The sequence below is a fragment of the Mustelus asterias genome, chromosome 4, assembly GCF_964213995.1.
Source record: "Mustelus asterias chromosome 4, sMusAst1.hap1.1, whole genome shotgun sequence".
In the NCBI taxonomy this organism is placed as follows: domain Eukaryota; kingdom Metazoa; phylum Chordata; class Chondrichthyes; order Carcharhiniformes; family Triakidae; genus Mustelus; species Mustelus asterias.
Window position 1 is genome coordinate 82,554,458 of NC_135804.1, and position 17,006 is coordinate 82,571,463.

The 17,006-nt window shown below is 50.3% G+C and overlaps 1 protein-coding gene across 1 annotated transcript in view; it reads left to right on the forward strand.

The window, feature by feature from the left end:
* The window catches only part of LOC144492342 (sodium- and chloride-dependent neutral and basic amino acid transporter B(0+)-like), a 72,708-nt gene that overhangs the window by 30,518 nt on the left and 25,184 nt on the right, over positions 1–17,006 (forward strand). The window contains exons 5-7 of the mRNA XM_078210337.1: positions 706–844; positions 7,526–7,658; positions 8,482–8,622. Of these exons, the coding sequence (XP_078066463.1) occupies positions 706–844; positions 7,526–7,658; positions 8,482–8,622 (413 nt within the window). The remainder of the gene's footprint in view (positions 1–705; positions 845–7,525; positions 7,659–8,481; positions 8,623–17,006) is intronic.

The window sequence follows — 17,006 nt, forward strand, 5'->3', positions numbered from 1 at the left end:
CCCTCTTCCCTAATCCAGGCCCTAATCCCTTAACACCATACAATTACCGTGGATAATCCACCTAACCTACACATCTTGGAACAGTAAGGGGCAATTTAGCAAGGCCAACCCACCTAACTTTGGACTGTGGGAAGAAAGAGGAGCACTCGGAGGAGATCCACACAGACACAGGGAGAATGTGCAAATTCCACACAGTCACTCAAGGCCGGAATTGATCTCGGGTCCCTGGCGGTGTGAGGCAGCAGTGCTAACCATTGTGCCACCATGCTACCAATGCTGAATCAGAAGGGTGTGGATTCAAGCCTCACTGTAAAGTCATGAGCACATAATCAAGGGGGACTCTTCAGCACGGTGCTGAGGGAGTGCCAGATTATTGAAACAGCTTTTTTTGATAAAACATAAAAATGAGGTCCCTCAATGAGGTTATCATTAAAGACCCCATGACACGATTTCAAAGAATAGTGAATTTTCCCTGCTACTTTTATCGATATTTTCCCTAAAACAATATCACTAATTGCACTGATTACCTACTCACTTATATTGCTGAACCTTGTTTCTGGAATCTTGCTGTGCACACATTGGAAGTCGTGAGTCCTACATTGCAACAGTGACCACAGTCCAAAATTATTTAATTGGAGAACACTCTGGGATACAGCCATTATATAAATGTAAGTCTTTCTGTGTTTCAAATTCCCCATTTTCTAGATCCACTCTGCAACCTCACTCTGGGTGATGGATATTTTGAAATCGTTAATACAACATGGCTGCATGGAAACAATGAAACTTGTCCAAATGGATCAGAAATCCACCTTCCTCACCAGGGTCCAAGTGAGCAATACTGGGAGTAAGTAAATTGCTACAGATAGCTGCACCTATAACCTGCACAGCTGTACCAGCAGCTTCCTCCTGGAAATGGTAATTGGGTGAATGTCCCATTTAATGAGTGAAAAGAAAAAATGCAATAGTCGCAGGGAAGTTGATAATTTGGGGCACAGACAAATATTTCTCTAACTGTGATTCCTAAATGGCATATTGCCTCCTAAGTTAAAGCAGGTGTATGATATTCTGTGAGGAGAACAGGTTGTAGCCTATATTGGAACCAAAGGTATAGGACACAATCTTACTAAACAAATTCTAAGTGTCGAAAAAGCAAGAAAATGGGAGTTATTTGTGCCAGTTTTTTCGGCACAACACACAACAGAATCTTTTGACCCTTAGTGCAATGAAAGACCCGCCATGCAATTTGCATCGGACTATACCCTTCAGGTGCGTGACTTGCCCAAAGTGGTTTCAGCAGTACAGTGTTAACACGGGAGATCTCCGTATGAGCACTAACGATGGACACACAGGCAATCATGCCAGGAAGATGCCACCGCAAAGAGCTGCGCCAAGATTCAAGGAGAGGGAGCTGGGCTGTCTGGTGGACACCGTGCAGGACAGGAGGACCATCTTCTACCCTGCAGATGGCCAATGACCCAGGGGTCGGGCCTGCATTGAGGTTTGGGAAGCAATGGCAGCGACAGTGAGCGCCTGTGCACTGGCACAGAGGACCGGCAATCAGTGCAGGAAGAAAATGAACAACCTCCTTCGGGCAGGAAAAGTGAGTGTCCATCCTGTCTTGGCATTGATCCTATCTGCCGCACCTGAAATATTCACATCGATCCCCCCCCCCTGACACCCGTAGCCTTCCAGCACCCGACCCTTGCATGCTGAGGCACAGTTCCAGTATAAGCTACCCAATTGCCCTACCACCAACTCTCCTGGCCCTTCTAGCCATTAGTCTTTCAATCTATCCTTCTGTCCCCGCAGGATAAGATTACCCATAATCGCCGGGAATCAGAGAAGACCAGAGCTGGGGTCCCCAAGCTACGTCTCTCATTCCCTTTGAGCTGCGCACTCTGGAGTTGTGGGGGGGGGAGGGCTGGGAACAAAATGTCAATGACAGCCAGGTTGGAGTGCAATATGGAAGTGAATATCTGCAAAAGCTTTATTCGTGTTATTTCAACTAAGTGGCTCAGTGCGCAGATACTTGTCCCTCCCTTGCATTGAACCATGTGTCGGTTGTTGCAAGAAATGACCCCAATGCACCCAACCTGTCTAGAGTCGCCACCCCCACTACTGCTCCCGCTACAAAGCCTCACAACAGCAGCGAAGACACCTTGGAGGAAGGCTCTGAGGAGCCTTCGGAGGCCAGCACCATTCATTCAGCACAGGCATTAACAACACATTCCACCAGCACCACCCAATGTGCAGCACAGCTGTGTTGTGCGCACTAGACAGTGACCCAGAAATCTCATCATTGACATGTCCCACCGAGGGGATAGTCTTATAACACGAATAAAGGTTTTGCAGATATTCACTTCCATATTGCACTCCAACCTGGCTGTCATTGACATTTTGTTCCCAGCCCTCCCCCCCCCCCCCACAACTCCAGAGTGCGCAGCTCAAAGGGAATGAGAGACGTAGCTTGGGGACCCCAGCTCTGGTCTTCTCTGATTCCCGGCGATTATGGGTCATCTTATCCGGCGGGGATAGAAGGATAGATTGAAAGACTAATGGCTAGAAGGGCCAGGAGAGTTGGTGGTAGGGCAATTGGGTAGCTTATATTGGAACTGTGCCTCAGCATGCAAGGGTCGGGTGCTGGAAGGCTACGGGTGTCGGGGGGGGGGATCGATGTGAATATTTCAGGTGCGGCAGATAGGATCAATGCCAAGACAGGATGGACACTCACTTTTCCTGCCCGAAGGAGGTTGTTCATTTTCTTCCTGCACTGATTGCCGGTCCTCTGTGCCAGTGCACAGGCGCTCACTGTCGCTGCCATTGCTTCCCAAACCTCAATGCAGGCCCGACCCCTGGGTCATTGGCCATCTGCAGGGTAGAAGATGGTCCTCCTGTCCTGCACGGTGTCCACCAGACATCCCCTCGATGGGACATGTCAATGATGAGATTTCTGGGTCACTGTCTAGTGCGCACAACACAGCTGTGCTGCACATTGGGTGGTGATGGGATCATCCGAGGCCTCGGATGTGCAAAGGTCTGCCAGAGGCAAGGTATCAGCTGGCTCCAGGACAGGTGCCAGGCCGTTGGGATCCGTCATCTCGAAACTGCTGGAGATGCGTCAGCAGTACTGAGGATTGAAGGAGGTCTGTCAGCAACACTGCCGCAACTGCAAGGCTGTTTGGAGGAGTCCCACAGCCTTCAGTTGCAAGAGATGGTGCTGGTATTGTATTGCACCCAGGCCAACATTGCAAGGTTGGCATCCACTGTGGAAATACTGGGTCAGGAAATGGTCGCCATGGGTGGCAGGGTCAAAGGCATCCTGGAAACACAACTGGCCTTGGTTGAGGGTCTAGGAGGCATCCAGGAGAGACAGCAGGTAATGGCTGCAGGCCTTGATGGCATTGTCCAGTCTCAGATGGCTAATGCTGAGGGGCTCCAGAGCTTGGCCCAGTCTCAGAGGGACATTGATAAAGGCTCGCATACCATGGGGCGGACATAGTTGGACCTCCAGATTGGCAGAGACAGGTGACGCCGAGACCTCACTTCAGCTGCCCCACCATCCCACGGAGTGTCCCAGGGGCCCATGGGCACTCCAAGGAAGGGCTGGAGCCCATTCCTGGGCCTTTCACTCTGCGGACGCCGACCATCACCAGGCCTTCCGATTCCACCTTTCCTGCCACCGGTGCAATTCACAAGCAGCGGGATAAACAGGGAGGCACGGCTACATCTGTGTCATCCAAATGTCGACCGGGGCCCTCCAGGTCCCAGCCCCCCAGGGGACCCCCCCATCAATAGCATCACAGACCACAGGGCACAGAACGTAGAGGCCACCCCCACTTTTGATGTGCATCCTGGGGGGTTCACCTATAACAGTAGGCCATGTAAAATTAAGAAGTTTTAGGGTCACCAAGAGGGCATGAGTGAAGCAATCAGGATCAGATTAATAGGCACTGTTAAGAATCACTCATATTATTGCACTGTAAAATATATATATATTTATTTCAATGTTATTGCACCCATAGCTGTGACTAATCTGTCTGTGGGATGACCACAGGGATGACCATACCCTGACTGCACACATAGAGGCACAGAGCATTGTGCTGTGCGATATGGGCCTTTGGGCCACTGAGTATGCGATTCCCATTTTCCAGCACCTATGCCAGAACCCTGACTGCCATGGTCTCAGGCCTCCGCACTGGCATCATTAGCCATGACCTCAGCGGGTAGCCCTTGTCTCCCACGAGCCATCCCGGCAGCCTGGGCTGGCTATCAAACAACCCGAGGATGTCTGAGCTCCGAAGGATGTAGCTATAATGCATACTCCCCAGATGTCATGCACACACATGCATGATGTTCATTCTGTGGTCACACACAACCTGCACATTAATGGGGGTGGAACTCCTTCCTGTTGATGAAGGCCAATGCCTGATCATGCAGAGACTTCAGGACGACGTGCGTGCCACCTACATCCCCTTACACATACGGCATCCTGGCAATAACGGCAAAGCCTGCAGCCCGGGCTTCCTTTTGGGCCTGGCCCATGTCAAAGTGGATGTAATTGACTGCCTGGTTGACCAGGGCACCCGTCACTTCTCGGATGCACTTGTGCCTGGAAGACTGCAAGATGCCGCAGATGCTTCCACTGGAGGCCTGGAAGGACCTGGAGACGTAGAAGTTGAGGGCTGCCGTGACCTTCACTGCCACCAGTGGGTGTCCTCTTGTCCCACAAGGTACTAGGTCAGCAAGAACATGACACAGGCACCGCACTGCCTCCTTACACACGGCGACTGTCAGCCCACTGAATGACATGCTGGTCCTGTACACTGTGAATCCCCATTTCCCCCATCCCCTGCCCCCCTCCCCCATGAGTCAATGCACAGCAATGTCCTGGCCCCACCTCCTCCCCTGGCTGGCCTTACAGTGGGTAGATGTCTCCTTCCTCCTCCTCCTCCTCAGCAGCTGCAAGATTGATTGTCATCTCTAGCATCTCTACTGCCCCCCAAGCCAAAATCCCTATTTATGCTTGATGGGGGAGGAAGAGAGAGATAGTTAGTAAGGTTATCCATCCCAGGTCCCTCACTGCCTCCCAGGAATCCATGTCCCCATGTATCTGGATACTGGCAACTCGGCACCATCACCAGTGCCATGCGCCACCTCAATGGGTTGCCTACCGTTGACACATCCTCACCATGGCAGGCATGGAGAGCATGCAGGTGGCTGTGTGGGGGTCCCCATTGGCAACCCTAGAAGAATAGGCATGAGTGCATCCACCTGAGTGCTTGGTGCAGTGACTTCCAGGAATGGCTTACAGCTCAGGGAGATGGTGAGAAGCACCCTCAGACTAGCACAAGATGGATTCCAAATTAAGGCAAAACTGCAAAGTCCATGCAGTATGAGGGGCCGTGTCAATAGCTGCAGAACTCCCTTGATTGGGGCCACAGTTGCCAAACCTGATTCTTGTTACTGTTAGAGGGACCTGGGATGGAATGTCTGCAGTCGGCCACAGATTCTATCCAGCAGACAGTTGGCAGGACAACCAGAGCAATATTCCTGGCGTTGGTAGTCGACCTCACGTGAAACCATTTGCGAGTCAGTCAGCGGCTGGGGGAAGGCACCCAACACGAGGTCTCAAGCCAGCAGTGACCGCCGATCTGAGCCCCCCCAAACCCCTGCACCCATGGAAACCCCCCATCCCACCATGCAATATTGCAACAGCTGAAAATCTCCCCACCTCCCTGCACGCTAGGGGTTGGTGCTCAGTGGTATTCACCTCTTCACTCCACTTCATTACTGCTGTGCCTGGCCCATATTTTATGGACCATCTGTGATTTACGCCAGCGTCAAGTCATGCCGGAGAGATGTGAAATGTCCAGAAGAGGGGAAACGGCAATGCCAAACTCACTAATGACATTGGAATCCATTCTAATGCATGCTAATAGGTTTCACACCCATTGGTTCACACCAAGAAAAAGTGGCTGGGGAGATAACAAACCACCTGATGCTGGGCTCGAGAATGATTTGTGCATTGCACGTTATTTTTTCGGCCTCGCTACGCTAATTAACCAGCGCAATGGGGCAGTCAGATTGCGCCTATAGAGAGCAAATATGTTGTTATTCTTCAAGCAAAGTTCAGGCAACATTTCAAATGCTCAGATAAATAAATGTATTTATCTCAGATTACTCCAAGTACAGTTTAGGGAGGGTTTTTACAAATTTGGTGGAGAGAGAGAAGAAACAAAAAATAGCAGAGGGAAACAGAAATTAGATCAGAGGACAGGGAACAACAGCTGTAAAATTACAAATATCGTCAAAAGTGAGGAAAATTGCATAAGTGGTGAAGGGGGAATTGAATTGTGTGTATGTCAATGTCCATAGTGTAATTCATGAAGTTGGTGAGCTACAATGGCGTATGAATGTATTTACAGGTAGATGGATCAACCAAAGCCAAGAATCAGTTCTTAATATAATGGGGCCAATTTTCCCAAAATAACTCTAAGTTTGTGCGAGATGAGTTTTGACAATTTACAGCACTCTGTGCAATACAGAGGGTGCGGAGCCTCATCCTGCTGGAGAAGCCAGGAGCAGAGTGCTCAGGGGGCCATTACGCATGTGCCAATCTCATCCTCCCCCAACAATCGCCAGCCCCAACCTCCAATGGCTGACCCCAATCTCTGATGTTCAGCTCCGACCCCTGATTGCCAGCCTCATCCCCCCCCCCCCCACCCCACCCCCCACCCCCCACCCGATGCAGAGCTCCCCCTACTCCCCCATCTGGCTCATCCCCTGTCTGGCCCCGCCTCTCAGGCCCCACCCCCTTGGCACTTCCTGGTGCCCGGTAGGCACTGCCAGGGTGGCCCAGGCCACAGGTAAGTAATGGCCAGAGGGGTCTTGCAGGGTGGTCAGGGAATGGGGTATTGGTAGCAAGGACAAAGTGTGTCTCTCAGCAGAATTCCCCTTCCTGATGCTAGGACCCTGAATTATGCACTGAGTGCTGTTGAGCAAGGATCCACCAGCCCCGCCCCCACCCCCCCACACCCCCACCCCTGGAGACGACATGGTTACTTGTCATGCTCTCCATATGATGATAGCTCCACCTGCAGCTGAGTTAATATCAGTGGTGACAGGACAAAGACTTTAAGTAGTCATTAATTGTCCACTTAATGGTCAATTGGTAGACAGAACTAACTCTTTTGCTCTCTACAGATGTTATCTGGCCTGCTGTGTGTTTCAAGTGTTTTCCCTTTTTATTTCAGATTTCCAGTATCCTCAGTATTTTGCTTTTGTATTGTCCATTCCTTGTCTAACAATTCTTATTTTCTTTGGGCTCCTTCTCTGTCCTGATGGCAGAAGAAAAAAAAGATGCCATAAAAAGAATCAAATTTATTCTCAATTCCTTGCAAATTCACTTCTAAAAGGTGTGCTGTTTCACTTTATCTTTCAGATCATTCATTACTGTCTAAAAGCCAAAATTTGTGTAACGAACAGTATCCTGGTGTGAGATGTTTTCATTTTTCATTTTTTTTAGTAACGTGGCTTTGCGGCGTTCAAGTTCAATCGATGAAACTGGGGAGATAGTCTGGTATTTAGCCCTCTGTCTGCTTCTGGCCTGGATTATAATTGGGGTAGCGTTATCAAAAGGAATCAAATCTTCAGGAAAGGTAAAATGGTTGATGATGATTAGTGTCAAACCTCGTGACAAAATAAACATTTCTGTAACAGTAAAACTCAAATATATAAATCATTTGTGAAGTGGCCTGGTTAACAGTGACTGGGGAGTGGGAGTTTTATAGATTGAGAAAACATCTGGGGGATAACTAAGATGGAGAGTCAGTTAGAGTGGTAGATCAGAATCAATTCAGATGGAGAATGAGAAATAAAGATAGGGAGAAAACGATTGTATTAAGAGAAAAAGAAGAAAGAGAAAGAAAGGAGTAAGAAAAAAATGATTTTTTTAAATTTCTGAAAACAATCTATTACCAAGGGAGGGAATCTACAGTTTAATTTTGTTTGATTTCAGAGTCAAAGAGGTTCATTGGCATTGGATTAACAATTTGTGACATTGTTTTAAAGGTGCTTAATTAAAAGATATTTTTTATGTTCTGTTTCTAATATGCAATAAATATGTAAATGCAACAAGCCCGTAAAAATAACAGGAGGCTGTTATGATGGAATTTTGCAAGACAAACAGTAGACTGGCGTAACTTGATCAGCAAATTTGGGAGTTTTCTAACAGCTCTTTATCCTGGAACTGCCTTGTTGATTTAAACACAAATAAGATTTTGTCATTAACGTATCATTATTTTTACAGCAAGATCCAGCCAAATATTGTGCCTTTCAAATTCAATCTAACTCAATGTTAAACATGCCTTGAGAAGTTATTTCTCCTCCAATTATTTATTGTTAATTCGTTTAGTGAATTCGATACAGTTAATGTCGTACCAGCAATGCAGGAAAATCTAACAATTTACTCTCCTTGATCAGGTGGTTTATTTCACTGCAACATTCCCTTATGTGGTTCTCATCATACTGCTCGTCCGAGGTGCTACTCTGGAGGGAGCCTATAAAGGAATTGAATATTATATTGGATCCCAGTCAAACATCACTAAACTGAGAGATGCTGAGGTAAACACACCAGGATAATCCATAGAACTTCAACTTCATTCTTCAGTCAAATTGCTTTATGTTTTACTTTTTTTTAATGGTATGGAGATGCCAGCCTTAGACTGGGGTAGGCACAGTAAGAAGCCATACAACACCAGGTTAAAGTCCAACAGGTTTATTTGGTAGTATGAGCTTTCGGAGCACTGCCCCTTCATCAGGGGCAACGCTCCAAAAACTTGTGCCATCAAGTAAACCTGTTGGACTTTAATCTGGTGTTGTGTGACTTACTTTTTTTAATGTTCTTAGTTTATGACAAATTTGAGGTAAAAGCTGTATTGATTTTTGTATTGTTAACCTAAGGGAAAACTAATTTCAGCCATTGCATATTGGTAGATAGAATGAGAAGGAAGATACAACTGAGACCTCGCAATAAAAGTTAATTGCTAGAATTTTGCCGGAATCGGGGCAGGTGAGGCTCACAGAATGGCACTCTCCATTGGCCTCAGATGGAATCTTACGAGCCTCAGGCAGGCAAGGCAGTGAAATTCCGGCAAATGGGTGGGATTCTCCCAAAAAATATTCTAAGTGTCAAATTCGCGTAGAAACTGGAGTAAATCCTGCTGTTTTTCAAAATGACTCTCCCACAGTCTGTGTATCACAGTGCACCAGCGTGAATATCACTAAACATCTGTGGACAGGGCCTATTCCCGCTGGAGATGCTGGCAGCATTGTGCTGAGTGGGCTACTGCACATGTGCTGATCTGTCAGTGCCGAAATCAGAAAAATATCGGCTGGGTTCCCGTTCCTAATCACTCTCCAATATGCTCCCTGCTGGAAAGCATGTGTGTAGACATCATTGACGACAGCAGCTCCTTAAAACTGGCTGCATTTTAATTACTGGGCCTGATTTTACCATCGCGTTGCATCCGTTTTCGGGAGCGAAAACTTGGTAAAGTCGGGCATGAGGCGAGTAGCGCAATCCATGCCCGCCTCCACGCCAGTTCCCCCATTACCAAGGCCAGAAAATGACTGCAATCGGGACCATGCCCGAAACGGCGGTGACGGCTATTTAAATGCATTTAAGTTGAATTAATGGGCTGCGTGCCCAACTTTACCAGCACTTCCCCCTTTACCACCGCATTCGCCAATACCGAATCGGCGCGAAACAGACATGCTCCACAAAGGTCTGATTCGGCCGCTCCATCAGTGAGGATTAGCGAGGAGGTAAGTGCGTAGTGTCCAACGACTCCCTGCTGCTCACAGGTGTCCTTTTACTGCGGCCATTTTCTTTCTCGGGTCGGTGGCAGCTCTGCGAGTGTGTGGGGGGTGGGGGCTGTTGCTCAGCAGGGTCTCCAATGTCCGATTTGCAGCATGGACCCGGGTCTCAGCACTGACCTCGGGTCTTGGGGTGCTGCTGGCTCCTAGTGCACTCAGATGACTTCCAGCTGAAGGATGTGCACAAAGCCCTTGCAAATTGCACTGCTGCAGCCTCTCAACGTTGCAGGGAGATGTGATTGTGGGGAGCATGTGGCTGATGGAATTGGGAGGGGGGCTGTGATGGTGGGGAGCATGTGGCTGATGGAATTGGGAGGGGGGCTGTGATGGTGGGGAGCATGTGGCTGATGGAATTGGGAGGGGGGCTGTGATGGTGGGGAGCATGTGGCTGATGGAATTGGGAGGGGGGCTGTGATTGTGGGGAGCATGTGGCTGGGGGAATTGGGGAGTATGGACATTGACTATTGATGTGCTAGGGGCAAGCAGCGTTCATTAACCTCGACATGTGTTCCTCTCCATCTCCAACACCCATCCCCCTCAGAGTGATGAGATGGCTTTTGCAATGCAACCAATCGATCTTGCTGTTCTTTTGGTTGCTGCTGGAGTTGAGGAGGAGGAGCTGGAGGAAGAATTGCGGGCACAAGAAGCCCGGGCCTTACCACTTGCAGGAGTAGAGGGAGACAACTACCAGAGGCAGGAGGTGGCCACGATTCACCCGGGTGGGGAGGAGGGTGGGGGGGGAGGGCAGGAGAAGGAAGGAGCAGAGCCCCTGGTGGTTCCGTGCACAAGTGGCATTTCAACAGATGTCGGACACCGTGTGCCACCGACGTCTCCGCCTCTGAAAGGAGACAGTGCAACGCCTGTGCAACCTGTTGCAGGACCTGGCACCTAGAGGCAGGGGGCACTCAATCTCGGTGGCTGTCTAATTGACGGCCGCTCTGAACTTTTATGCGAATGGCTCCTTCCAGACCCCCAGCGGAGATGTCTGTGGCATCTCCCAAACAGCTGTTCACACCTGTATCAAGCAAGCCACAGAAGCCCTGTGTGCCCGGGCTGGGGAGTACATGGAGCAGGCCCATCAGGAAGCCCAGGCTGAAGGGTTCACAGCCATTGAGGGGATGCCGAACGTACAGGGGGCCATCGACTGCTCACACGTCACCCTCAAGGCCCCCCTACAGAATCCGTGGAGATTCATCAACAGAAAGGGGTTCCACTCCCTGAATGTTCAACTAGTGTGTGATCATATTATAAACATTATGCATGTCTGCACAAGACATTCAGGCAGTGTGCACGACAGCTTCATTGTCAGGAGCTCGGACATCCCAGAGGGATTTGAGGAGGAGCCCAGGCTGCGGGGGTGGCTCGTGGGTGATATGGGTTACCCGCTCCGGACATGGCTGATGACGCCTGTGCAGAGGCCTGTGTCTGAGGCAGAGACCCGCTATAAAGAGGCCCATGGAGCCACCCACGCGATAGTGGAGAGGTGCATTGGGCTCCTCAAAATGCGATTCCGGTGCCTGGATCGATCTGGCCCTCCAATACACCCCAGTGATCTCTTCCTACATAGTGGTCGTGTGCTGTGCCTTGCACAATCTGGCTTTACAGAGAGATGACATATTGGAGGCGGAAGAGGAGGAGGACATGGAGGATGACCAGCTGGGCTTCACTGGGGAGGATGAGCAGCAGGAGGATGAGGAAGAGCATGCCGAGGAACACCAACCAGGCGCTGGAGGGCTGGCAGTTCAAATGAGGCATGTGAGGGCAGCAAGAGAGGCCCTGGCCCTGATTCAGTCACTCGGGGTTTGTGTCTGTGGGTTCCATCCTCCCCCCACCTACCCCACCAAAATTCCTTCTATATCCTGCAACATTGTTACATCAGAGTGGTGGGCCTGGGTACTCTGTGTTAGTGAGTTTTTTGGCAGGCAGGAGGGTGATGACGACTCGCTAAGCACCATTATGATGATGCCCTGGTGCAAACTAGTCTGACTCCCACCTGTGTTCCGCATGCATGCTGGCACTTGGGCCCACGTCAGTGTAGCGGGTAAGGGATCTGAAACCCCCATATAGGGCCCTGGGGCAGGTGGGGATCGCTCATGGGGTCTGGGGAACCAATGCCTTCCTTTCCTCAGTGACACAATATTGAGGGGCCTCCCCAACTGACATCAACATGAAGAGTTGTTCTGGCGATCATCAATGGAAGAAGATTCCTATTCGAGACAAATTACTCACAGGTGGATGATGAAAAAACATTTAATTGTAATAAAGATGTTGAAATCAAACATTCTAACATCAAAACTTGTGAACAGAAAACGTTAAGGTGCTTAAATATCTTTTTAACTACTGCAGCCCTTCACCCATGCCATCTCAGTGCAACTACAACTTCCTAACCTTACGTGGCCTACCACTAAACTCCCCAGCATGTACATCAGAGGTGGAGGGGGCCAGTTGCCTACCTCGCCCCGTTGCCTGTGATGCATATGGCGGGTATCCTCCGAAAACCCTGGACTTTGAGGGCCCTGGCCAGCTTTCAGGTGTCTGGGATGTTACCATGACACCCTCTTCATCGCACTGCTTCCGAGATGCCTCGGTGTCAGGAAGGGGGGAGTCAGAAGTGTAGCCAAAGCCACAGTCTCCTGCCTGGAAGGCCCCGGCATGGGCTCGAGCCCTTCCCCCTCCCTTGGGGTTCCTGTGGGCCCTTGGGTCACTCCATGGGATGGCAGTGCTTCTGCAGTGAGCTCCAGAAGCTCCAGCATCACCTGGCACTGCCAGTCCTGGAGGACCACCTGCATTCTACTCATGGTGGTTGAGCCCTCTGTGATGGCCATTTGAGTCGGGGGCCACCTCTCAATGGCCGCAGTAAGTGCCCTCTGAGACTGGGCCATGACCCTCTGCGACTGGGCCATGTTCTCAAAGGTTGCTGCCATAGCCCACGGTGTCTCAGCGCTGCCCCATTGGGTCTCCTGCAAGCTCTCATGCCTCTCAGCCATGGGCCGCAGAACCTCGAGAATCCCTCTGGGACTCTGCTGTGGCCTGCTGTAGCTCATCCATCGCTTGGAGCCTGCCACTTATGGTGAAGATCCACTGCCCCAGGCTTTCCACGGAAGGCTCCATCCTTGCAGTGTTGGCCTGGGAAGCACGCAAGACAGGCAATAACTGGTCTGCCTGAAAGCTTTGGGACTCCTCCCAATAGCCTTGCAGTCAGTCCAGTGTGGCCGTCAGCCCCTCCTGCATTCCCTGGCTCTGTTGCTGCATCCCCAGCAGCTGAGAGAGAAGTGATCTCAGAGGCCCAGCATGTAGCCTGGGACCAGCTGAGTCCTCACCTCCGGCAGGCCCCCGCATATCAGAAGCCTCGGACGTTCCCTCCTCCACCCGATGTACATTATCAGATGCGTCGTGCTCACCAGAGAGTGACCCAGAAGCCTCACCACTAACTGGACCCACCGACGTGTCAGTATCTGGGATGGTGAATTGTGAGGTGGCAGCTGACGCCAAAATCGTGCCACCCTTGAGGGTCCCTTCGCGCATCGACCGAGCTGCTTGGACCAGGTTAGGCGGGAGCTGCAGTACGGGTCTGGAGTAGAAGGCGCAAGGGCATCCAGATGTGTCCCTGCAACACAGGACACAAGGTTAAATGCAAGGGAGGGAGAGGAATCCGGGGTGCCAAACACGTGATTCACATTTCTCCATTGAACATAGAACAAAGCACCAAGAAAACTACATCACAGGAACAGGTCCTTCGGCCCTCCACGCCTGTAGCAACCATGCTGCCCATCTGATTTGTAACCCCCTACCCTTCCGGGGACCATATGCCTCTATTCCCATCCCATTCACATAGCTGTAAAGAAGACCCTTAAAGGTCACTATCGTATCGGCGTCCGCGACCTCCCCCGGCAGCAAGTTCCAGACACCCACTACCTTCTCTGTGCAAATAAACATGCCTCGTACATCTCCTTTAAACCTTGCCCCTCGCACCCGAAACTCGTGCCCCCGAGAAGTTGCCTCAAAGTGATTGAAGGATTGACAGGTGCTCACGTCTGGACGGCAGCCCAACCATGCTGTCGCTGACAGCCCGCATCTCCCCTTCCCTGGAGAGCTCCAGTGCCCGCTCCTCAAAGCAGGTGAGGACCCGGAGGTCTAGCTCACCACCCCTGTCTTCGCCCTCTCATGGGTTTATGGTCAGTCTTCTCCTGTGGAGACAGAAGGTGCCATGAAAGAAATGGTGGTGTGACTCCTGCAGAGTATCAGGTGGTAGCCCTTAGAGGGCAAGCGTGGTGGGGCTCTTGGGGGGATAGGAAGGAGCTGCTTGGGGGGGTCAAGAGCTGGAAGCATGCAGGGTGCTGGGAATGGGAGGATCTGGTCTGATTTGGGGGAAGATGCAAGATGGGGTTCAGCACTCACCTTGCTGCATGGATGAGGTCATTGACCTTTTTCGAGCACTGCTTCGTGGTTCGGGGAGGCCAGTGCCCTGGCACTGACCGAGGCGGCAACTTCCTCCCAGCCCACATTTCCATTAGAGTCCCTGGGCCTACGTCCTCCTGGAGGGAAGAGGGTGTCCTGCCTCGCCTCTGCTGCATCCGGCAGCCTCCTTCAGTAAATCGGGGGGCTGGTCATGCGCACATTTTGTGTAGGAATGCCTGCCTGCCTGTCCATTCTTGAGTTTTTAATGAAGCTGCCCCTCATTAGGACAGATCAGCTGCAGGCAGTTTGGCAGAGCATCCCAGCACGTTACACGCAGTTTGTTTGTTAGCATTGAGGGGAAGGCAAGTGAACTGATGGGGGTAGAGGGAGTGATGGATCAGTGCCTCAATATTTGGGGACAGGGGAGAGAGAGAGAGGTGTCACACAGCCACCGGAGTCCGGAGAAGATGGGGTCCTTGTGCGGGAGGGGTGGAGGTGAGGGGGATCACTCTGCCTGAGATCTGTCGAGTGGAGGGGGGGAGGGTGGATCTCTCTGCCTAAGATCAGTGGGGGGGGGGGGGGGGAGAGAGGTCCGCTGCCACTCTGCCTGAAATTGTGGGGGGTAGGGGGAGGGGTCCACAATCAATCTGGGTGGCGGGGTGGTGGGGGGGATAAGGGGTCATTAATGTCATGGGGGTGGGGCAATATCTGTGGGGGCCAGAGGGAGGCATTATCCGACCCGGGAGGGATGTGGAAGCGGAGTGTTATTCTACCTTTTTTTTGCACATGCTCAGTTGGAGGTGCCGATCGGAGCTGCAGGATTTCGGGCACGATAAGCCCCGCCCACAGGCTTCTGCAGCGCGATTCAGAATTGCTGATATTTTTTCAGGCAGAGTGCGTATGGGGGAGCCTGAGAACGGGTCTAGAAGTCGGATCTGAAACACTCCCAGTTTCAAGTCCGCCCAGCACTTAGAATCAAAATAGGGCCCACATTCATTGTAGTTTTATCTACCACAGTTTAGCAAGCTAATGTAATTGCTCCCACAACATATTAATTCTAATTGGAGGATGAGGGTGGAATTGGCTAATGTAGACTGGGCGAGCAGACTGGTAGGTAGGACAGCTGAGGAACAGTGGAGGATTTTTAAGGAGATTTTTTTAAGTACTCAGCAAAAATATATTCCGGTGATAAAGAAGGACTCTAAGAAAAAGGATAACCGGATGTGGATAACGAAGGAAATAAAGGAGAGTATTAAAATAAAATCAGATGCGTACAGAGCAGCCAAAAATAGTGGAGAATTAGTGGATTGGGAAAGCTTTAAAGAAAAACAAAGAACGACTAAGAAAGCGATTAAGAAAGGAAAGATAGATTATGAAACTAAACAAGCTCAAAATATAAAAAATGATAGTAAAAGTTTTTACAAGTATATAAAAAGGAATAGAGTGGCTAGAGTGAATGTTGGACGCTTGGAAGATGAGAGGGGGGATTTAATAGTGGAAAACGAGGAAATGGCTGAGACTTTAAATAAGTTCTTTGTGTCGGTCTTCACGGTGAAAGACACAAATAGTTTGCCGAATATTAGAGATCGAGAGTTGGTGGGAGGGGAGGTCCTTAATACAATTACTGTTACTAAGGAGGTGGTGCTTGGTAGACTAATAGGACTGAAGGTAGACAAGTCCCCGGGCCCGGATGGAATGCATCCCAGGGTACTGAAAGAAATGGCTGAGGTAATAGCAGATGCGTTAGTAGTAATTTATCAAAATTCGCTGGACTCTGGGGTAGTGCCGGCTGACTGGAAAACAGCTACTATTACGCCGCTGTTTAAAAAAGGAAGTAGACAAAAGGCGGGTAACTACAGGCCGGTTAGCTTAACGTCCGTAGTTGGGAAGATGCTAGAGTCCATTATTAAAGAGGAAATAACAGAGCACCTGAATAAGAATGGTTCGATCAAGCAGACGCAGCATGGATTCATGAAGGGAAAGTCGTGTTTGACGAATCTACTGGACTTTTATGAAGATGTCACTAGTGCGGTTGACAGAGGGGAACCGGTGGATGTGGTGTTTTTAGATTTCCAGAAGGCGTTCGATAAGGTGCCTCACAAAAGGTTGCTGCAGAAGATTGGGGTACACGGAGTTAGGGGTAAGGTGTTGGCGTGGATTGGGGATTGGCTATCTAACAGGAAGCAGAGAGTTGGGATAAATGGGTGCTTTTCTGGTTGGCAGTTGGTGACCAGTGGCGTGCCGCAGGGATCGGTGCTGGGGCCTCAATTTTTTACCATTTACATAGATGATCTGGAGGAGGGAACTGAATCTAGGGTATTCAAGTTTGCTGATGACACGAAGGTGAGTGGGAAAGCGAATTGCGTGGAGGACGCGGAAAGTCTGCAGAGAGATTTGGATAGGCTGAGCGAGTGGGCGAGGATCTGGCAGATGGAATATAACGTTAGCAAATGTGAGGTTATCCACTTTGGAAGAAATAATAGTAAATTGGAATATTATTTAAATGGAGAAAAATTACATCGTGCGACTGTGCAGAGGGACCTGGGGGTCCTTGTGCACGAATCGCAAAAACTCAGTCTGCAGGTGCAGCAGGTGATCAAGAAGGCGAATGGAATGTTGGCCTTTATCGCGAGGGGGATAGAATATAAAAGCAGGGAGGTCTTGCTGCAACTGTACAAGGCACTGGTGAGGCCGCAACTGGAGTACTGTGTGCAGTTTTGGTCCCCTTATTT